The 22,939-nt window shown below is 46.0% G+C and overlaps 1 protein-coding gene and 2 non-coding genes across 16 annotated transcripts; all 3 read right to left on the bottom strand.

The window, feature by feature from the left end:
- Window positions 1–1,330: 1,330 nt before the first annotated feature.
- Window positions 1,331–19,771, bottom strand: AGBL5 (AGBL carboxypeptidase 5). Of its 14 annotated transcripts, none has more exons than XM_056813157.1 (17): window positions 19,608–19,771; window positions 18,238–19,061; window positions 17,819–17,990; window positions 17,234–17,397; window positions 16,365–16,542; window positions 15,933–16,111; window positions 14,945–15,401; window positions 13,930–14,099; window positions 13,486–13,621; window positions 12,595–12,797; window positions 11,883–12,082; window positions 4,887–4,994; window positions 4,185–4,355; window positions 3,240–3,352; window positions 2,881–2,927; window positions 2,212–2,421; window positions 1,331–1,844 (listed from the first exon to the last, which is right to left on the bottom strand). In XM_056813157.1, exons 2-17 carry the CDS (start codon window positions 18,453–18,455, stop codon window positions 1,673–1,675), a joined length of 2,898 nt encoding a protein of 965 aa, XP_056669135.1. In that variant the 5' UTR covers window positions 18,456–19,061; window positions 19,608–19,771; the 3' UTR covers window positions 1,331–1,672. The 14 variants fall into 14 exon arrangements, with proteins under 14 accessions (XP_056669135.1, XP_056669136.1, XP_007476040.2 ...); XM_056813158.1 differs by having other exon boundaries at window positions 18,238–18,501; XM_007475978.3 differs by lacking the exon at window positions 19,608–19,771 and adding an exon at window positions 19,289–19,570 and having other exon boundaries at window positions 18,238–18,501.
- A 377-nt stretch (window positions 19,772–20,148) lies between these two features.
- Window positions 20,149–20,221, bottom strand: TRNAA-AGC (transfer RNA alanine (anticodon AGC)). The gene has a single exon. It is a non-coding gene; the product is annotated as a tRNA-Ala (tRNA).
- Window positions 20,222–20,666: 445 nt separating this feature from the next.
- On the bottom strand, window positions 20,667–20,755 carry TRNAY-GUA (transfer RNA tyrosine (anticodon GUA)). Its single transcript is given in 2 exon segments — window positions 20,667–20,702; window positions 20,719–20,755. It is a non-coding gene; the product is annotated as a tRNA-Tyr (tRNA).
- Between the last annotated feature and the right edge of the window lie 2,184 nt (window positions 20,756–22,939).

Here is a 22,939-nt window from a genome sequence, read left to right as displayed (position 1 = left end):
AGGCGGGGCTGGAGGAATAGGAATGCAGGGGTTGGCGGGTGGGGTTGGGGCGGGGTGGTTAGGCTCTGCCTAGGGGGAAGGGGCGTGGGTGGGTGGGAGCCTAGCTCCCCCTTACGCACAACCAGCCTGTATGACCCAGGAAGACCAAGCACTGGCTCCCTCTGCAGGTGGCGGTTTGCGGGCTGGGGTGGGGTGCGGGGCGGCACAGACGGCTAGCGCACGCGCACATGCCTTGATGAAGCGGCGTGCGCCTGGCTCGCCTAGCCGAACCCTTGGGAACATACGAGGCGGCGGGGAGAGGGACTAGAGAGGCCGTTTCCTCCGCTCGCCTCGCGCGGCTGGCCACGTTTCCTTTGGGTTACGTGGATTCCTCGTACTTCCGGTCTGGCGCCGCAAAGCTGCTGCCTTTCTGCAGGCACTGTGGGAACGCGGAGAAACAAGTGAGCGAGGCTGGGGCGGCGGCGGGTTCACTGTGCGGGGCGGCGGGGCGGAGGCGCGGGCTGCCCGGCGGGCCCATCTGCTGGCGGTGGTTGAGCTCGGCCCCCCGACTCTGCTCTGTCCCTAGGATGATCACAGACGTGCAGCTGGCCATCTTCGCCAACATGTTGGGCGTGTCGCTCTTCCTGCTCGTGGTCCTTTATCACTACGTGGCGGTCAATAACCCCAAGAAGCAGGAGTGAGGCGGCGCGGCCCCGCTGCAGGTAATACCCTCCTGCCTTTCGGAGCTGGCGGTGGAGAAAGGCCGCTCGGGCCAGCCCGGGCTTCACCTGCGCCCTCCCCTTGTGTCTCCCAGATGGCTCTGTACTCTAGAGGGAGCGTTTTCGTGCTCGTCTCTCCTGCCCGCTCAGAGCCGAGGATGTCACAAGCCTGAGCCCAGGAAGGGCCCTCGAGGGACGCGGAGACGCCTGCTACCAGGACCAAAAGCCGAGAAGAGGATGGGAAGCATTTACTCCAAGGCTGAGGGGTTTGGGCCTCTATTAAACATCCCCCTCCTCTTTTGAGGCTAAACTGGCATTTGTTAAGAGGCAGAGATTGCTTACTGGGAGTTGGGAGTGGGGAAGAGCTGGAATGGTTTCTATGCACAGTGGGTAAGGAGCTGCAGATCGCCCCGTGTGGGTCCTTCAGGTTGGCCAAGAAGAAAAAGGCTTTCGAGGAATTGGGTGAGGGAGAATCTTGAGACGTCTCTCTGACCTCCCACCAGAAAGGGGAGGCAGCAGCAACATTCTTTCCTCTTTTCCAGGGTCCCCTGAAGCTAGTTGGTGTGTGGGAGGGAGTCTTTACACCACTTTTTAATCCTGTCCACTTTACAAAATAGCAAACATTTCTTGAGTTTTTTTTCCAAACAACTTTTATTTCCTCAAAGTCTTCCCTATCCTATGAAACAAGCCAGAGGCAAAATCTGCCACTGAATAGGGCTCAGTGTAGGGGCTGATTTCTTTTCCAACCCACCAATATAAAAAATATATATATATGGTCCCAAATTCCTGTGCTGTGGAGGGAGGGATGGGGCTAAGAGGTCCCTGCTTCTTTGTCCTGCTCCAAAGTGGGCCCCGGACAATGAGGCTGGCTCTTTAAGGGAGCCATGGTTGTTACTGGGGGAGAAGCAACCGATTAGGGCATTTCTTGTGCCCTAAAACCATGGGAGGATGTCCTGCCATGGAATTGGGCAATATCATACTCTGGGAGACTGAGTGATTGGGGGGGGCTTGATAATAGAACAACTATCATGCTGTCCCAGTGCCCCCCCACTGTAACAAGTTGGGGGCTGGGGGCAAATGATGGGACAGGACAGAAATGAGGAGGCAGGGGCAGAGTGGGGCCTTGGGGGCCCAACCGGGTACAGCCTGTAAAAGAAAAGAGGAAGGTCAGGGTAATAAACTCTGCTCCTTCAATACTCTCAGCCTAGGAGGATCTGTTCTTTGTATAAGGATCTTCTGATAGGGAGCCAGCTGGGTTTTAGGGCTATGGAGAAGGGGAATCTCAGCTATAAGTTTTCTTAAGTGGAGGTAATGCCTTAGTAGGAAAGTCCAGGAGGCTGAATTTTTCAGTGGGATTGTGTATTTGGACTGTAGGGTGATAAGGGAAATTGGGGGAAATCCTTAGTAAGGAGATAAAGCAGTGAAGGACAAGAATGAGGGTGAGAATTATAGGACATAAAGCAGGGTCACAGAAATCCGATTCCTATGGAAGAGTTAGGGCCCTTGTGCTTACCCTGGTGCAGCAGAGCAGGATTCTGGCTCTGGCTCAGTGCTGTCCCTGGTCCGGGGGATGGGGGATGTGGGGCCCGAAGAGCCTCTCATCCCTCTGCCAGGCGGCGATGAGCCCCGGCCCAACCCGGGCCTAGCCTGTATGGATAGGGGGTGTCGCTGAGGGCTAGACTCTTCCCCTGAGCTTCTCACTTCCTGGACTTGATTCTGGCATCTCCATGGAGGGAGTGTGGTACAGTAGGGGGTTAACACAAAGGAACTAGGACTTAGTACTCCTGGGGACTGTCCCTAGCTGGACAGGTAATAAGGGACTGGGGCAAAGAAGGACTTTATTCAGGCTGGATTATGCCTTCCAGGATCTTACCCAGGGTGGGGATAACAAAAGGGTCCAGGTGTTCCACAGTTTTGAGTCTCTGTGGCCCCTCCATGGCAAGGGGCTAGATGAGCAGAGAAAGCTCTACATGGGGAAATGGTAGGGTATATGCAAACCTCCCTCCAGAGTTCCTCTGCTCCTTAGCCCCTGCCAGAGGAGTTTATTCCTCAGTTGCCCAATCGGGTGTTGCCTATACCCCTTTCTGCCAACCCAAAGGGTTCAACACTAGCCTGGGGGCCTGGTCTGAACCCTGGGGTTGGTGGCATGGCTGCTCCTTGGAGCAGCAGCCAGAGGTGTTACCTGGGGAATCCGGGACCCCTCCTGGCGGAAACTCTCCTCGGGCAGTTCTGGGCAGAAAGAGAGGAGAGACTGAAGGCAAGGACAAGAGAAGCCAAAGCTAGGAAGCTGAGGCTGGGGTATAACTGGCAGAAAGAATGAAGCTATGGAAACTGGAATTGTGTGTTGAGGGGTTGTTGCTAGTTGTTAGGGAGAAGCAGATTGCTATGGTCTTTTCATTTCCCAAATAAGATCCCTACTGTGGCAATAGACCAGTGTTGGATATTCTCCCTCCCTCTACCAGAATGAAGTGTGTCTTGTCCACTGGATCTGGGCTGTTAGGGTAACTGTTCTGGGAACGGGGAGAGGCTACAAAGTGTTACCTGCAGTCGAGCCCTGATGCAGGGGGTTCGAGACCCACTCCCCAGCAGCCCCTTCCCGATAACCATGACAGTCTCTGGTTTATCCCCTGCAGAGAGGAGTGAACAGCTACTCCCTAGGGATTAATAGAAAATTATAACTGGAATGAGACCACAGCAAAGAGGTTTAAGGACTACAAATCACAGCATTTGAAGGATGATGGGGATGGCATAGAGTCCTTCCTAATGAGGCTTTGGTCAGAATTTAGCTACAGAATTCTAGTTAAAGAAGTTGCTCAATCCTACATGCCAAGTAGGTCTTCCAGGACCTCTAGTTATTATTAGGTAAGTCAAACTTAAAAGATAAAGTCAGAATCTGAGACTGGAGTGGGTATGCGCTGGTAGGCCCTTAAAAATAAGGATTATAGGCATGGAAATGGTAATAGCTACCTAGAAGGTGCTCCGTTCACACAGTGGAGTCTTGCTTATTAATTCACAAAGAAAGAAAATATTTGTTCCAGCTAAGTAGAAGTAGATATGAGAAAGTACCTGCAAAAGATTGCCCTTGTCTCATTTCTAGTGTCTTTACCATGACACTGATTTGGGGATCAGGAACTGCAAGTAGATATCATTGGGCAACTAGGAAAAAAATCTCTCTTGAGGGGATTAAGTTGAGTAGGCATAATTCAAAATCTGTTTTTAAATCATAAAATTCTCAATTTCTTCCAGAAGAGATAAATGTTTTATGTGGGACAGCAGAATAATCCAGGCTTGTGAGCAGGGGTACAACTGAGGCTGTAAGAAGGGATGGACCAGAGCCATGTGGTATTGATAAGGAAGCCAGACTAGATGGCAGCAGAGGTGAGATACTTGTCTAAGGCCTTGTTGATGGGACTGACTTGTAGCTGTTGATTGGAGGAATAGGGGGAAGTCGGCGAGAGCAGAAAGTCAATGGCATTAGGTACAGACCTGCTATACCAAGTGAGGTAGGCAGTAAGCAGGTGCTCATGTTTCTTGAAGGGGCTGGGCCGGCACTAGAAGGAGTTGGGGGTGAGTCCAAGCTGCCTGTGGTAGGGTGGGTCAGTGATTGCTGATGGGTCAGTGGTTGCTGCCTTCGTCTCCTGTCCTGGCCTCGGGATTCTGAGTGGAGATGACAAGAGGATAAAGGAGGAGTCAGTAGGGCGTTGCTTTGCCCATCTTGCTCACCTCACTAGATGATTTATTGGGGTCTGGGCTTTGTGCATAACAGTGTACTTTTTCCTGGAGTAACCCTTAAATGGAGAGAATCTCTAACAAACATTGGAGATGCAAAAGCAAGGAAAAATAAAACTTTTTTTTCTCTAGTTAAGACAACTTTATTGTGATACTAGGCACTGAACCAGGATTTGTTTTTTCCATCTGGGTCCTTTCCTTGGGGAAGATCATGGCCTTGACTATTACCAACTGCATCTTAAAGTCTATTCAGTGACCCAGGCACAGATTATTAAATATTACTATTGAAAAAATTTTCTCATCTTACAAGCTATCTTTTATCCCAAAATACCATTGAGGACCCCCTTCCCTATTTCCTGCCACTGAGTTTCAGTCTTTTCTGATTATGTATATCAGACTGAATATTACCTCCCGTCCAGCTTATAAGGCATTAGCTAACCCAATGCCTATTTCTTTTACCTGCTCGGACTTTCCAGTCTGGAGCAGCCCAGCTCTGCCCATGACTCTGTTGTCTTTGTTTCCCTGCTGTGTTGCAGTCCTCTCTTTCCTCTGTCGAGCTCCCTGTATCTGTCACACATAAGGAGGGTATTCGGGGCTAGTTTCCTCAATAAAGAAGAGGGGGATAGGACTGACCAAAAGGCAGAGTATGGGCATGGCAGGACTTTTAGCTAGACCTCAGGAAAGCAAGATTCCATTTCTGTTTTCTTTCAACCATATCTTTCTGACTTAATGTCTAATATTGGGCTCTTGCCTACTTTTATGGGCGTCCAGAATGGAAGGAGGAGAGTATTGCTTGAAGGCATTTCCTGATCTTGATTATGAGTGGTTCTGATTTTGTTTTGAACGTTGTCAGTGGGTACTTTCTCAGAAAGGCCAAATTATACTCAGCAACTATAGCTGGCCAAGTTGGAAGCCACATTGTTGTAATGACCAGCACTAACTGGGTTTTTAGATTGTTGTCTCTTCTGTTTTGGGGGTGGCAAGGACTGTTGGCCTGTTTGGCAATAGCTGAGGATAGTGGAGGCCACTGCCACTGTGGAATTCCTTTCTGCATTGTATATTTACAGGGTATTTGCTCCTAAGCTTCAGAGAGTGAATATATTAAAAATGTAGTAAGGAAGAAATAGAAGTGAAGCCATTGTGGAGTTATCTCATGGATCACTTAGCTCAAGTGTTCTTAATCTTTTTTGTGTCATAGACTCCTTTGGCATTTCGTTACTTCTCAAAATAATGTTGTTAAATGCATAAAATAAAATACATAGGATTATAAAGGAAACCAATTGTACTTAAAATACAGCTTTCAAAAAACATTGTATATTTAGAAGCCTTACCTTCTGCCTTAGAATTGATACTAAGTATTGGTTCTAAGGCAGAATGGTAAAGACTAGGCAATTTGGTTGTTAAGTGACTTGTCCAGGGTCACATAGCTAGGAAATGTGTGACACTAGATTTGAACTTCTGGAATCTTCCTTTCCAGGTCTGGCTCTTTATCTACTGAGCCATCTAGCTGCCCCCAAAATAACATTTTAAAAGATCCACAGATCCCTAGTTAAGAATCCTTAGTCTAACTAGAAGGCAGATGAGCTAGAAAATAGATCAGGACTCTGGAATGGAGGCAAGATAAATTAATGACAAAGGACTTCAACTACCTAGAAATCTGCTGGGTTTTTCACCAATAATAAAAGTTAACAGACTCTTGGCTTACCTATATGCTAGTTTTATCCTTTAGAAGATGGAGAAAGCAACAAGGGTCCATTGCTGTTTTGACATGATACTGACCAACAACAAAGAACCAGTGGTTGAAGTAGAAACAATGGTAATCTTGGGGGAAGTACCTCTACTATCTTAAAATTGATAAAGGAAGGGAAAGCCAGGCTAATCTGTATATTCAATTTTTGAAGAGCAGATTTTAAAGGGTTTAGAAAAAGGTTAGGTAGAATCTCATAGCTTAATATTTATCAAGGTAAGTCAGGCCAGGAGGGCTACCCTGAAGAATAAAATCCTAAAGATGCAAAAATAAACCTTTGGGGAAGAAAGGAGTTATGTAGAGACTTTTTGAGATGCACAGGGAATTTGATGGCCCGCTTAGGTCATATTACAAAAAAGATCTACATAGAAGTTGGATGCAAGGATGAATACTGGGTGACATTATCCTGTAATAGTGACATTAGGATCCTTCAAGTTCAGAATAAGCTGAGGTGTTTGGGCAGCTGGGGGCTCAGTGGATTGAGAGTCAGGCCCAGAGATGGAAGGTCCTAAGTTCAAATGTGACCTCAGACACTTGCTAGTGGTATAATCCTGGGCAAGTCACTTAGCACCCATTCCTTAGAACCAATACCCAATATTGGTTAAAGGGTTTAAAAAAAAATAAGATGAGGCAACAAAGCTGAAAAAAATTAAGGTGGGGGGAGGAGCTAGGACCAGTCTAGGGTAAATGGGATAACAATGGATGATAGCCAGCAGAATTTATGATATTCAATTTTGTATTTTTTCCTATGCCAAAAATCCTTGTGCTGGAAATATAAAAATAATTAGAAAGGATTGGAAAACTAGCATAAGTAGATACTAAGAGCATCCTAGCTATGCTGAGTTTAACTCAACAGCTTTTGTGTGCCACATCCCAGGTGATGTTATTGCTGAGCTTCCTTGGTGATTTTTGAAAGATTGGAAACCTAGAGAGGTGCCTCAGGATTGGTAAAGGGCATATGGTCCAGTTTTTTCAAAAAAGAAGAAACTAGAAGTGAGTGTGACTTCTTTTCCCAATAATACTCTAGGACATTGTGAACATCTAGAAAAGGAAATGATGATTATTAAGTCAGCATGATTTCATCAAAAAATACTGTAGGATAATACTACAATTAGGGATCTGAGAAGTTTGAATGACTGAATTTAAAGAGTAGCCATTAATGGCTAGGAGGGAGACCATTAGTGGCGTTTCCTGGGATATAGCATGTTATTTGCATTTTAATCAGTAACATAGATAATATGTCAGATTTGCAAATAAGAATAGCATGATACTGTCAAATGTTTTGGGAAGTCCAGATAATTCTGTCTGTAGCCTTCCCTGTCAGTCAAGTTACCATGTCAAAAAAGGAGAATTTAGTGGGGCAAGCCATATCTGCCACAACTACCCTGAGCAACTTAAGTTTTGCCTGTGACACTCAAAGCTTTGAAGTCTAGGACAGTGAATGCAATAGATATTGCCTATATCAGGGGATTACAGATGCTGTGTCTCAGTTTCTTCTATTAAACTTGGGCAGCAGATATTCAAAAGACCCCAGCTGTGTTGGATTAATTGTTCACATCCCCAAAATTTTTTGGAGGATAAATTTACTTTAAGGGCTGTGAGGAGAGAAGGCTGGATGCCAAGCCCTCCGAATTCAGCAGGAGGTATAGATGATAAAAGTTTTAAGTGTAAGACACCCAGTGGCAGGAGTTCCAGATCCTATCTAATTGCACATATGATAGTTAGAAGGCCCCTAAACTTTCTAATGACTACTCATTCATATTCCTAGCTCTGGGAACCGGATGGACAGTGTAGTATTGAGGAAAGGCACTAGATTTGAAGGTGGGATCTGTTGAAATCCTGGTTTTGCCATAGATTACTTTACTTACTGGGCCTTCTAAATTCATTAGACAACTATTTTCAGTCCATAGTATTTGTTTTGCTGAAACTCTGGCCTGCAGTCCAGCAAATCCCTACCTATCCTGGGGAGTAGAGAATCAATAAATCAATAGTCAATCATACTTCTCTTGAGAAATGGGCTTAGCATGGAGAAACTGTGAAATTTGGCAGGAGTCAGGGATTCTTGGCCACAGTCTAAAGATACTGGTCTACTGTCATTGGTTTAGAAATACTATTAGGCTAGGATCCTGGCAACTCTGATGTCTGTCTCTTAAGGTTGTTGTGGGGACATCACTGGGATGTTCATTTAAGTGGACTTGTTCAGTTGCTAGAAAGAATATAGAACTGGAGAGAGTGAGATTGGTTTCAAGATGATCTGAGTCCTCTACACACAAGTGTTAGTTGAAGGGAATGAATTTTCCTAAAAAATGGACAATAAAGGTGAAAGAAGCCTCTGTGCTGAACAGCTATATTATTAAAGTTGGCAAGAAACAACTTAAACAATGAGGGCAGCAGGAGGATTGATCAGTTTCTCTAAAGTCAAGATGAAGATGAAAGAACTAGGATATGGCAATGGCATATTGAGTGTAGAATCAAGAATCCTGCCTGAGGCCTTAAAGTTGCTGGGAGAGTTTGAGCAGTTTGTCCCATATAATTGAAAATCCATTTCCTGGCCTTTTAATGAACCTCAGATTGACTTTTACTCTATAAATAAGAGTCCCAATGGGGCAAGGCCAGGTGGTAGAGGAGAAAGAGCCCTGAAGGCAGGAAGCAGTTGGGTTCAAATCTTTTAGCAAATGTTTGTCCATTTCACTTCCCTACCAAAGGATTTGCAATGATTTCATGTTGCCTTTGAGATAAAATATGAACTCTACTTAGCATTGAGTCCCTTATCTGGCGCCAACCTTTCTGTATCCAGGCTGATCATATACTACTGTTACCCACTTTCTGGTCTAAACTGGCCTGTTGTGCCATTCCCCATAAGTGCCATGATATCTGTGCCATGCCTGTCTCAATGGGGCATGCCTCTTATCTAGCAGCTTTCCTTCCTTAACCTCTGGCTCTTGGAGCCCCAGTTCCTTCTAAGGCCCAGTTCCTGAGCCATCTCTTGCAAGAAGCAGTCACTGATTACCCCAGTTTTTATTACTCCTGAGATTAAGATAATTGTGTATTTTATCTCTCTGACTCCCTGTTCTGGTAAAATGTAAGCTCTCTCATTTGTATCTGTAGTGCCTAGCATATATCAGGTGCTTGCTGATTGACCAGCTATTATACTGCTTGATCCTTAGGCAGCAGCAAACTGGAGAGCTTAAAGGTGTTATTTCCAGCTAAAACCTAAAAAAGACTTACAGACTGTCTTCTGTTGACACCACAATTCCTAGCTCCTCTCATCTTAAATTGGTCTATGCTAAAAGCCATAAACCTACTCTATTATCAATGGGAAAATAGAAAGGGAAGCTTGGACTTTCGGAGTTCTCTGACAACTAGCAACAAGTAGTTGAGGGCAAGGGCTCTAGGGTCTATTTTGAAGAGCTTTATTCCCCAAAGTTGTAGAATGATGTTTTAGGACAATGAAAAAGAATTTGTTCTGAGGGAACAAGACTTTAAAAATCTGAAGTCACAACAGAAACAGTGATGACATAAGTGCTTCTCCCTCATGCTCTCTCTACCCACAACTTCAAAGAGCCCTTCATCTGAGTTTGGCTGCCAGTTGAATTAAGGATCCCAGGGGTTTTTCAGAGTAAAGCCCCTGCCAAGCCCTCCCTCCCTGCCCCAGCTTACTTAGCTTAGTAGAAGCTAAATTCACTAAGACTCTGAATCAGGGTTTATTAGTTCTCCTATATAGGAGGTGAAGGTAGGAGGCCTCTGCTAAGTTATCCAGCTTTTACTGTAAAGTAGCTTCAGTTTTTCCTCACAATATACATCACCTTCATTTTATAGAAATTAAGGTCCATGGAGATTAAATGCCTTGCTTAGGATCCCAAAGCCCTGAAGAGTCAGGGTATTTGAGTCCAGTTCTCTCTGAAACCAAAACCAGGGCTTTATTTATTACATTAGGAGTCTCCCAGCAAATTCACTTATAGACAGGGACCAACCAAAAGGTCGGGGGATGAATTTTAGCTTGATATGGGACAGTACTTCTTTAATCCTCCTATCAATAACAGAAGTTGGTCTGTCTTTTCCCTAAAAGCTCCTTCCCTCAGCTCTGATTGCATTTTTGTTCTGGATATATAGCTACCTTGTGAATTCTCCTTTGCCCAGGACAGCTCCATGGTTACTTCCTCCCAGGCTGTAGCCACTCTCTGCAGAACAGTGTTTTATGATACTGTAAGCCAGGTCAATTGACCTCTGACATAAGCTTATGGATCCTAGTGGGGTGGGTAGAGCAATGGGGCTGGACTCTAGAGGTATTAATTTTATGCATGAACTCTTCAGGTGCCATCTATGGACACGGAAAAGTAAGACATTATGATACCCATTTTAGAGATGAAAAAAATTGAAGGTCAGAAAATTTACTTTCCCAAGGCCACACAACTAGTTAAGTGGCAGAGCTGGGATTAGAACCACGATCAGATTCTCTGTAGTGGGAACTTTTCTCACTACCCTGGGCATATCTCTGGCATGGGAGAAATAGTCATGAAGTCCCTAGGGAAATATTAATCTCAGAGGCAAAGAAAGCTTTCCTAAGCTGAGCTCAGAGTAATACTAGCCCAGAAACCTTAACATTGTGAATCAGCTATAGACCCAAAAGCCACATATGGCACTGATGAATGGTCTAGTCCAAGGGTTTACTTGGGGCTTGAGAACTTGAAAATTTTTTTCATAATGATTTCAAAATAGTTGGTTTCCTTTGAAAGCCCCATATTAATTTATGCATTTAAAAACATTATTTTGATAAGGGGTCTATACTGTGAAAGGGAGTCTGTGACACAAACATTAATAACTTAGTCTAACCTTTTTCTAGAGGTAAAATCATTTCCCTGCTCCTTGCTTCAGATTACTTTCAGGAGATCAAAAAATCATAGACTGAGAGGGATAAGAGACCTTAGAGGTTATACGGGTCAACCTCATTTTATAGAGGAGGAAATGAGCACAGACTAGTTAAACTACTTGTTCAAAGTTCCCCTGGTAGCAAGTGACAGAGCCAGGACTGGCTTCCACTGTACTCTGTGGCCTCCCAGCGATTTCCTTTTCTTCTTGCCAAAGGCCCAGCCTCTTTGAGTGCCATTATTTTCCTGGACCTGCCTGGGTATAGCTATAGAGGGGAAAGCAAGAATCTGGCTTACAAGACTGGAATAGGTATTACTTGAGGTCAGCCCCTTCAATTCTAGAGGACTTACATTGCTTCTGACATCAGTTTTTCTGCCTAGGCTCTAGAGCCAGAAGTAGCTCCAGTTCTCAGGGACCTTGAGATAGAGCCATTATCTCATTTTGCTATGCTACAACTTGGAGAGAGTGCCTGCTTTCAATAGTGCTCTATAACCCTTGATTTAGAGAATACATGCCTCAACATTTATATCCATTAACTAGCATTCCCTTTTGTCAAAGGTTTTGTCTGGCTCTCAGCACATGTAGAAGCCAACAGTTTTTTGGACTTTTCGTAGAATGTGCCTAGGACCCCTACTCATAGCCATAGGTCCTAGAGTATGGCCCCCATGCTGTAAGAAAAACCAAGGTCTGAGGTGAAGCTACAGATTCTGCTGTAATCTGGTTTTTATTGGTTTACCCCTTGGTTCAGGCCCAAAGAACGAGTCGTCAGGGCTAATTCTTCCCCCAACAACACCAAAAAGAATGGAGCATTTGCTCCAGGGGCTTTCTTATTGGCTTACCTCTAACAGGGCCTAGCACCCGATGGCTGCCTTTCTGGGTGCCAGGGCCCAGGCCTGGTAGCCCTGTGGGCCTGTTATGAAAGGTAAAGCTGGGTGAAGTTTTGATCTGTGGAGAGTTTTGTTGGCTGCTACCACTGGTACCAGTGCTGAAGCTTCGGGTCCGGCTCAGCGTATTTTCAGAGCATGATATAGGCAAACCACTGTAAGGAAACAGAACAAGTGAAATCTGTGGTGGGTATATTCCAAGTCTTTCAGATTCCATGTCTTACCCAATGAAGAATCAATGGAAATCATCTTTAGATTAAGGACAGTACCAAGGGAGAAGAAAAAGAAATCTATCCTTGATTAGCTTTTGAGCCCATCTCATGTACTTCCACCTGGGTCATGCCACTAGGGAATTTACAAGTAGCCTTCCTGTGACAAATGTTCCTAGCTACTAGAATAGTAAATTGATGGCTCTACAGGAAGTTTCTGTTATTCCTTCTGCTTAACCTATTGTTTCCCCAGAATACAGATTCTCAACAAAAACATTTTGAGAATTTGAATTCATAACACCTTTTCCCCCTCCTAGAAGCACCCAATGGCATAAATTAGTTATGGAATTAAATGTGTCCTGACTACTTTATACATTCCTTCAGATAGCTAAGACCTCATATTTTATCTCAAAATTGGGTGACTTCCACTTTCCTCCCACCCTGTTTGTTGTCCTTACTTAGGCCCTTTTGGTGGAGTTCGAGAGCCTCTTCTTTTGTTGATGCCTATGTTGAGACCGCTACCTAGACCTCTGCTGTTACGAACATGTCTCAGCATCCAGGCTCGCAAGTTGTTGAGGCAGCTGTGCTCTGACAGGACAATTCGTGGCCAGGGATTGCATTCTGCCATGTCCAAGGCTGCAATGGCCACAGCCCGCCCTACCTGCCAAGGGAGTTCAAGTACACAGCTCAGTATTTAGGAGCACCACCCTGCTTGGGAGAGAAGAAAGTGATACCAGAAAAATTCCTGATTTGGATCTCTCAAACTTATAACGTGTCTGAGAGAACATTGGTTGTAGCATATGCTATGGGGACAGTCACTGTCTCTCATCTGCAGCCAGAGTGCATCTCCTATCCTAGCTGAGACTGAGGTTCTTTGTCTTTAAATTTTTCTTTTTCACACTACTGTTTTTATGAGTTGCTATCTCAAGAGGTAAGTCAGATAGCAAGCACTCTCTGCTATAGGATTAGTAACCTTCAATGGTTTAGAGCCGAAAGGCCTGAAGATTATAGATAGAAATTAAACTTTTCCCCCCTTCTGTGGAGCATCCTTTGGGGCCAGGAAAGACATGCATAACCCTTGTATGATGAAAGGTCCAACAAAGCAAGGCAATACAAAGGGAAAGACCCAAGCCCAAAAAATGTTGGACAGAGGTGTACTCTCAAAGCTGGAAGGGCTATTCAACTGGAGCCCTAGTGACAGTACAGGAAGTATACAACTCCCCATTCTTTGGAAAGATCTAACCAGAGCCTTAGTGGCACTGCCTTCTCCAGAAGACAGTATTGGAGGATACCTATGCTTTGAGGCCACCCTGCCTGATGCCTATGCACCTGCCCCTGTGGCTTTTTACCTGCTCAAACAGCTCCACAGTATATCTGGATCTGAAGGCAGGAGGGGGAGGGGGGCTGGCACGTCCATTGTCATGGCAGGCAGCAGGAATGCTATTTACTGAGCGTCCAGTGTTGTAGTTGCATTCAAGTGTGTAGCTAAGACACAGAGACCTTTTTTTATCACTACTCTGGAAAGATGTGAATATCAGGGACACAGAAACATGTAGTTCAAATATTCTAAAGTGGTCAATGGAAAAGACTGAGGGCTGCTTCCCAATGAGGTGCCAACCACTCCTGATACCCTCCAAGCTAAGCAACGGAAGACAGACCCACAGACAAAAGGCCTTTCTTCTGAGAAAGATTGTGCTATCACAACCCCATTCCCTTCTCAAGGCTGGATGTGGATTCTCATTGGGGAAACTATCCAGAGGCTGAAGCCCTATTTTCCCAGTGTCTATCCCAACCTGTGGATGATCCCTGAGGCTTTGTAGATGGCAACTCTTCCACTGCCCTCTTTAGATTGTCCATCTCGACGATCCCGTGCATACATGTTCTTCTCCGAGAAATTGCAGCCTTGGAAGTCAAAATGTGCTGAATTCAGGGAGATAAGCTTTGGATACAGCATATTTTCCACCTATTTGGGATGAAGAGAAAACTCAGAAGGTACAATGGTAAAGAGAAGGAAATAAAGAGAAGGCCAGGGCCAAGTCACTCCATTCAATAAACTACAGATGCTACAAAAATTATTAGTAGTATTCAAGTTAAAAATTCTTGAGTTTTCACTGTGTACGTGGCATTGTACTAGCTGTTTAAGAAAGGTATGTATGGTCAAGTCAACACAATTTCAGCTCTTTTCCCTACCACCCACCCATATCTTTTCCATTTGGCTCCCATTAGAAAAGGCCTAATTTAGGGCAGGTAGATGGCAGAGTGGACAGAAGGCTGGGCCTGGAATCAGTTAGATCTAAGTTCAAATCAAGCCATAGATCCTAGCTATGTGACCTTGGAAAAATCATTTAACCCCATTTGCCTCAGTTTCCTCACCTGGAAAATAAACTAGAGAAGGCAATGGCAAACCACTTTAGCTAGGTGGCTCAGTGGATACAAAGCCAGGCCTGGAGATGGGAGATCATGCATTCAAATCTGGCCTCCTGGCTATGTGAGGCCCTTAATCCCCATTACCTAGCCCTTAGTGCTCTTTTGCCTCAGATGATTCTAAGATGGAAGGTGGGAGTTTAAAAAAAAAAAAGGCCTATTTTTTTTGTTCTAGTTTTGACAAGCCTGGTCCTGAGCACAAAAACAGATTTAAAAATTACTCTAGAATCCCACATCCACAGAATTATTGCCAGCTGCCCCTCTGAGAGCTAATTTCCCTCCTAAAGTCACAAGCCTGTGGCTAACATTCCTTCTGTTCTCATATTCTTTTTCCTTTAATTCCTAAGGCATACAACATTTCTAAGATCATTTCAGGACCCCTACCTGTGCGCTCTCATCACTGAAGCTATTTCCATACATGAAACAGCCCCTTTTAGAGGCATGTCCATGTAAGTCTACATAGTAGGCCACACCACTCTCCTTGGGGGGGATGGTTTCAGGGGCTGGCTCCATCTCGCTAGATTCTGATTCCAAAAACCACAAGCTACTGGGGTCTTGGCTGGCTGGCTCAGCTTGAGTCCAGGACTCGGGATTGTCCTCATCAGCTGAGAGTCCAATGTGAGTCTCATTTTGGAGATTGTCGGTTTTTTCAGGTTCAGAAACAGGAGCAGATGGGGCTGAGGGTTGGAGATTGGCCTGGTGGTCAGAGGGAGTGTGGGAATTCAGACGTGAGTGCACATGGTGGTAGAGCAGCACTGCCTTAGCCCCATAGATGGCTGGGTGCAGGATTGCATCTGGCTTTAGATACTGACGGTTCAGGTTCACTCCTCGTGAGTCTGTCCTGTGTGGAAACAAGGGGTAAGGTGGAGTGGGAAAACAGACTGGCATGAGTGGCATAAAATATAGGAAGCAGGGAACTGATTATCCTATAATCTGAAAAGCTAAGCCTACAGTAGAAAAGCCAAAGGAAGATTGAGGACACCCTCACCCCAGAGCTCCAGAAAACCAGTTAACAAAATCAGACTTTCTATAGCAACTAGTGTTATCAGCTTAATTGTTCTTGAACTTTCCCTGCAGGCTTGACATTGTACTAGGTGTTTTGGAAGAGTGTACATGGTTAAATCAATATAACATAGGAGGAGTCTGGGAATAGTTCTCAACAGCCAGGTGACCCTACATCTTTTTTCCTTCCTACATCTCCCTAAAGCTCCAGGAAATGTATTCTTTCTCAGGCTGGATGGGGCATTCCCTTTTTAGGATGTAGGAGAGTTGTGAAGGCAGGACAGGGCAAATTGTATCTAATCACGACACCATAACATTTATCAAAGGGACTACTAATGATCAGGAGAGGTGAAGGGGGAGTTCCTCTTACCGATAATGACCCCGTACCACACCATCTGGGTTCAACATGGGTATCAGCTTAAAGACAAAAAGACGACGTAGGGTCTGGGCACGAGGATCATCAGGTCGAAGGATAAAGTCCAAAAAGCCATTGAAGACAAAGCTAGATGGTGTCTCCCCAGGATGCACCCTACTACTCAAGAAGAATATCTGAGATAAAGAGGAGAGCAATTATTAGGACTGTCAGTTCTGATTCTGTATATCAGTGAAAAGACAGCCTAAGTCCCAGCTGGGGTTGTAATAGATAGCAAAGAATCTGAGCTGTCATTCACCTTCAAGACTAAGACTGGAGAAACTGATTAGAGATACACAGTCCAACACCTCTAAGTGTCAAGGCTTCAGCTAAGACACTTGTAATGACAGAGAAGAACCAATTTCCTACCTTTCTTTCCTCCCCACTCACCCTCTTGCCTGAGAAACAAAATGGCCGGGGAGTGCTGGTATCAGGAAATAGCTGCTCCAGACGGGGTTCTCGTTCATCTTGAAGCCCATGACAGGAACTCACAGTAAGCAGATCTACACGAAGTCCATCCAGAGAGTTGCAAAGGAGTTCCCGGTGGTAATAGATAGAATCTAAGGGGCTGCAAGGATAAGCTCATCAGGTCATGGGAGTCTCCCAGAGTCTCAAGAAGGGACAGCCCACATTTGCAGAAGAGAATTAGGGTAGAGATATGGAGACAAAAACTGGTTCCTTAACCTTAAATCTTTGTCATTAAGAAATTTTGAATGCAAAAATTTAATCTAAGAACAGATGCAGAAAATAACAAAAGTGAATGCAGGACAAAAATTTAGGAAATAAGGCTCATATGCTGGCATAAAGGAAGCTCTCTTTTAGTAGGGCAAAAATCTGAAAAGCCATGGCCTTTTCTTTGTTTTGAGGCTTCTCAGAGATGGGGATCCTCTCAGGCTGTGCTCTCTGGGGGCATAAGAGAGTCCATACTGATTCTGGATCCATACTTAAAGCATATTCTGAGCACAAAGGAATCAATGAGTAAATACTTGTTTGACCAACTTTAGAAAAACATGGACTTTGTCCTCTTACTTTTTGGCTTAGACTGTAGGAGGTCTGAATTAGTCAAGAAAATAGGAGGTAAGAATGGCATGATGAGATCAAGGCAACAAATACCCATTTCTCAAAGGAAGCCAGTGGTAGTACACAACTATTAAGAGAAATGATTGAAGAAATATCAATTCAGAGCTATTAGGACAAATCACTGGAGAAGCAAAAGCATGGTTTGCTTATAATATTTTGTAGAGAGAAAGAGAGTGCACCTAGTAAGCGAAGGATGGCTCTCTAGAAAGCGCTGGTCTAGCTGGTTCAGCAGATCCTGGCAGTCACTGTAGGAGAAGGGGTAGCAGAAGGCGAAGAAGGTGGTGGCCCCACGACCCTCCACGAATCGGTGCACAAAGGACAGCACAAACTGTGTCTCTGTCATCTGAAGGGACAGAGGAGGAAGAGGAAAGGACAACCAACTACTGCCCCCATAAATACTTAACTAAATATTGGCAGCTAGTTTCTTAACACTGCATTAGTGTCTAGTTTCCAGCATAATGGCAACAGCAACCAGTTTCTCAACTTCACAGCTGAGAATATGCCACCTATCTCTCTATTCAGGTACTTGCCTTAGCAACCAGCCCTTTCTTTGCCTCTTAGGTACTGGGATTAAAGATTTATTAAAGGATATAGAGGTAACTTGGGTTTAAAGCAGTCAACCTAGAGTCCTTTCTTCCTAGTTGTGCAGAACAAGAGGAACAATTTCTTTTTCTCAAGAGATATTTACATCCCCCAATCTCATCGCCCCCCCCCCCTTTGGTTTGTCTATAGCAATAGTCCTTTCTTTTGTGTGGAAACTATACCTCAAAGGTGGGCCTGTCACGGATCCGTTCCCAACGGGGTCGAGTGGGTAATGTCCGAACAAATGGTGCCATGCCCTGGGAGTAGAGTTTACTTTGCTTGTTCATGTTCATGATGTTGATCTTTATGAGTTTTCCTGGAATTCCTCCCCGGACACTGAAGTAGAACCATGACCTAGTGGGGTAGAGGAGGGAGAGAGAGAAGTCTGTAAGAGAGTGGGATGAGATAGCAAGAGAACTGGAGCAAGGCAGGTTAGTAGAAAGAATGGGAAAAGGCTGTTCAATGGGGATGAGAAGTTGGGTACTGTGAAAGTGTGAGGAGAGCCAAGTAGGTCCCTGGGAGAACAGGGAGGAGAGTATGGCCAAAGGAAGTATGGCTCTGGGTTTCTGCATATTCCCTCCCCTTGACCCCAGCTTCATACCTGTTCCCATTCTCATATTCTGTTTCAGCACAATCAGGCCGTGTCCACACGTTGAATTCGTAGTCAGAGGTAGAGGATACTCCGCTGGTGGTGGGGGCTGATCCCCCACTCCCGCCCCCCTCCCCTTCACTAGCCACAGAATCCACCTTCTCCACATGGGCCAAGTTCCCTGAGTCAAAGCGGGAACTGAACAGCAGTCCCCCACAGCGCAGCTCCATGGTGGGGCTGGGTAAGCATCCTCCTGCCCCAGACTGGCCCTGAGAGCTAAGGGGATGGGATGGGGATAGGGAAGGAAGGAGGGGAAGGAGAGGGAAGAAGACAAACTGTGAAAACTGACTTTATTAGTCTCTGGGGTTCTGAGGGTGCTTTCCAGTACTTCAAGAAAACTGGGGAGCAGCTTTGATAGAACAGCAAAAGGAGAAATTACCACCATTAACTCTGGACTTAGGGTTATGACCTAACTCCATTATGCTACTGCACTGGCTAGTTCAATCTCCAGACCCCAGGGGCTTCCATCTCTAGGAGGATACATCGGGACTAAACTGTGCCGAGAACACCAGACTCTGAGCCTCTTTCCCTTTCCCGCCCAAAGTCTTCACTATGGAAGGAGAGGGGCCTCAATTCTAGGGAGGCCACCCCGGTGTATGGGGGCACTCCTGAGGAGGACCCCCCCTACTCCCCAGCCGCCGGCGCCACTTGGGAGGAGCTAAGCTTCACCTCGGAGCCCCTCCCCCCTGTCCGTCCTTCCCCCCGCGTGGATCAGCTTAACCTGGAGAGACACTTGTGCAGCCTCCTCCCGGGCCCAGCTTCCCATTGCTTTCCACCTATGGTGGAAAAGAAGGTAGAACACGGGTGGCTTATTCCAGGCACGAGGAAGCGGGGCAGGGGTCGTCCAGGTCACCGAGCAGCTCTACACCTCAATTCCAGCAGGGCTATCGGGCTTGAGCCCCGGCTAGGGCTGCACCCCGCTATTCCAGCCCCAGAACCCCACCCCCACCCCAGGGGTTTGGTGGTTGAGGGAAGAGCTGGGCTGCAAGCCCCGAGCTCCTACCAAATCAATTCCCCAAAGGACTGAGGGAGCAGGAGCGGAGCACCGCCGTCCGGGCACTGGACATAGGGCAGGGGACAAAGGCAGCACCTCCCAACGCGGACCGGCCCACCTGCCCGGCCCGGGAGAGGGGAGAGGGATAGGCGCCGGGAGCCCGGATCCCGGCGGCTCCCGGACTAGAGCGGGACTGGGCGGGTAGCGGCGGCGGCGGCTGCCGGAGCGACGGGGGCGGGGCTGGATCCTAGAAAGGGGCTCCGGGCCGGGGGGGCGGGGCCGGGGGCTGAATCGGGGTTGGGGAGCCCGGCCGCGGAGAGCCCCTCACCTCTCTCGGGGCCGGCGCTCCCGTTCCTTCTCCCGTCAGTGTGGCTGCGCCTCCAGCCCCGGCTCAGCGCCTGGGCCTGTCGCCCAGGACCCAAACAAAACGGGAGCGCCGCGGCGCCGGGACCCCGCTCTGCCAGGAAACAACAAGCCATCCGCCTATTGGCCGCGGGCGCAGCTGCCCACCCACCCAGCAACACTCACTGCCATTGGTTGGGGCGTAGGGGTCTATTTCTCCCCTCGCGGTCGGTGGGGTCTGGTTCCCCGGCTAAGTAACGTCTTGGGGTTCGTAGCCACCCAGCTCCCGAGAGAATTCCACTCGTGTCCGCTGCCCCGGAGACGGTTAACAGTCATTTGGACGGGACTGCAAAGAGGCAGGAGCACGGAGCTACCGAATGGAAAAATAACCGCTTATTAACTATAACGACCGCGATAAAAAGAGAATAAGATCAAAACTAGTTATAGGTCCCTGAAATCGGCTTTGAATTGTTGGATAGGGATGTGGGTTACCCAAATCTGTACCGAGAAAAATAAAAAAAAGCAACTGGAGGATGCGGGCATCGATCCCGCTACCTCTCGCATGCTAAGCGAGCGCTCTACCATTTGAGCTAATCCCCCACCTTATACGGACTTCGTTCTCTTTTCCTTAGGGTAGAGAATTCTGTCACTCTGCTACTTGTCTTTTCCCTTTGGCCATTCAAAGAGAAGTATGAAAGTTCAAAAGCTAGAAAAAGGGGGTTTTGCGGGTGGGGGACAAAACCACAACAATCTACCATCAGAATTAGCTGAAACATAAACCAAGAGTAGGGCTCCATCCATCATGATACAAATAGCTTTACACAGCCCGCCGAAATAAGCCTTCAGGTAGGCACACAAATGATAACGTGGCGCTGGACCCTGTGACACACCTCTTGTCCTACGCCCTGGGAATTCAATGCAATCAGGTCATTTCGAGAGAAAAGACAGGGGGCATACATGCTTACAAATAAATTACAGAATCTTAACTCGTTAATTGAATTAAGTTATATTTCAAGCAGCTAAAACGAGAAAAACATTGAGGAAGTCCTTCGAGCCGGAATCGAACCAGCGACCTAAGGATAACCAGAGTAATTCCACTACAGTCCTCCGCTCTACCAACTGAGCTATCGAAGGCTTCGCTAGTCCAGCGCTTCTCCATATTCCTCTTAACTTTACATCAGAGGTGTACTCCGCTTTTATATTAGACATGGTTTCGCTAGCTTTTGGCCCCGTTAGCTTGAGCCAGCGATCTCGGAGAAAAGCCCACAGCTTTACGGCTCCTGTTTTCACTAGCCCCAGCAAAGCAGCCTCGAGGAGTAATTCCCCCCTCCCCCGGTCTTCTCTTGAATTGCACATGCCAATTCCCGCCCTCCCCCTCTCCCCCTGCCCCTTAAAAAATATAATTTAAGTGCAGCTCTGTCTAAAGCCATGTGCGTACAAGTGAGTTATTAGTAATACCGGGCACGCTTTACCCACTCTGAGTCGCGTCCCTTCAGAAATGGAGGAAGAGGCACGGTCTGTCCGGGTCAGCCAGTGGTGGAGGGAGCGTGACCCTTTCAGGGCCCAGAGCTGCTTCGATCCCCTTCGAGCAAGCCACCACACCTGTTCGCAGCATACTGAAGGAGACCAGAGGATGCGAGACTCCGGGGAGGCCCAAAATGAGAAGGCAGGCGTGGATGGGTTGCGATCTAGAGATCCCACCGGCGGGAGCGTCTGCATCAGTGAGGTCACTGACGCCCTGAAGTATTGCTTGCAACTTGCCCAGCTAAGTCTGGGAAGGGGAGTGGAGGGATTGTTTATTTTTCCCGCCGAGGGAAAATCCTACCCTTTAAATCTTTTCTGTTCCCTTTATGGAACATAAATTAAAATCCTTCGAATAGGAAAATGCAACAAAAAGCTTACATTTGCCTCTTCCGCCCATTACCTCCAGCTCTGATCCTGGGTCAAACTATTAAAGAAGTCAAGCCCGAAGCTTCTCTTCTAAAGACTAGATTTTCCTATCTCCTTTCATTGATCCTCACACAGTGCAGCCTTGAGGCTCTTCAACATTCTGGTTGGCTCTTCAACATTCTGGTTGCAATCTTCTGGACAGCCCACATTTTATCAAATGGCCTTTCTGGGATGCAATGCCTGAACTGACCATAAATCCTCTAGATGTAGTCCTGGCCACGGCCATCATTTTCTTTTTTTCCTTGGAGGGCTTTCAATTCCGCATTAGCCCTTTTTTATTTTGATTTTTTTGCTTCTTTTCATAATAGTTATAGAATAATGAATAGAATAGAATAATGTTATTCATTACCTTTTTTAATGCTTTAATCTGGAAAATTCGTTTGCCATTTTCTGTTGGAAATATACAGATTCAAGCGATGAATGTAGAAATTTAGAGAACTTTCTTTTTCTCTTCATCTCTGTAAGTGTACCAATATAACTTTCGCTTTTTTCATTTTCTTTTAAAAAATATCTTCTCAATTACATGTAATAACAATTCTCAATATACGTTTTCCAAAATTATAAGATCCAAAACACTCCCTTCCTCTCCCTCCCACCCCCTTGGAAATGGTAAGCAGTTTGATCTGGTTTATACTTGTATTATCACACAAAATATACTTCCCATATTGGTCATTGTTGTTAGAGAATACTCATAAAACACAAACCCCAAAATAAAACCATAAATAAACGAATGTGGAAAATAGAATGCTTTGATCTGCATATAACTCCAATAGTTCTTTCTGGAGGTGGATAGCATTCTTTAGTCTCAGAATTCTTTTGGGTGGTTGTATTGCTCTCACAGTTGTCGAATTAAGGGCAATTGTTGTTGAGTTGAGTAGAATACTACTATTCTTTGAGGTTTCCTTGGCAAAGATATAGGAGTGCCATTTCCTTCTACAGATCATTTACCAGATGAGGAAACTGAGGCCAACAGGGTTAAATGACATGCCCAAGGTCACATAGCTAATAAGTGTCTGAGGCTGGATTTGAACTCAGGAAATTGACTCCAAGCCTAGCTCTTGATTCTTTCTGCTCCACCTAGCTGTCCATGAAAGGACAACGGACAAATTTAATTCTTATTTAAGAATTCTCTAAGATTAATACAGGGGCCTAATCTTATCCTTTGAGAACGATGAAGATATTGATCAAAGGAAGGTCTTCACTTTGACTCTTGTGGGGAGGAGGGTAGTCCTAGAAGTACTGATTTGGTGATTTTGTTACTCAATTACTAATGTTAAACCAAAATTACTAGATTTTTCAAGATTCCTATGAATGCTGGGGACAGATAATCATGTCAGAGGGCATGGGGGAAGCTATGTCAATTTGGGC

Source organism: Monodelphis domestica, chromosome 1, assembly GCF_027887165.1.
Source record: "Monodelphis domestica isolate mMonDom1 chromosome 1, mMonDom1.pri, whole genome shotgun sequence".
NCBI classification, from domain to species: domain Eukaryota; kingdom Metazoa; phylum Chordata; class Mammalia; order Didelphimorphia; family Didelphidae; genus Monodelphis; species Monodelphis domestica.
The sequence above is the reverse complement of the archived record's forward strand: the minus strand, read 5'-3'. Positions and strand labels throughout refer to the sequence as shown.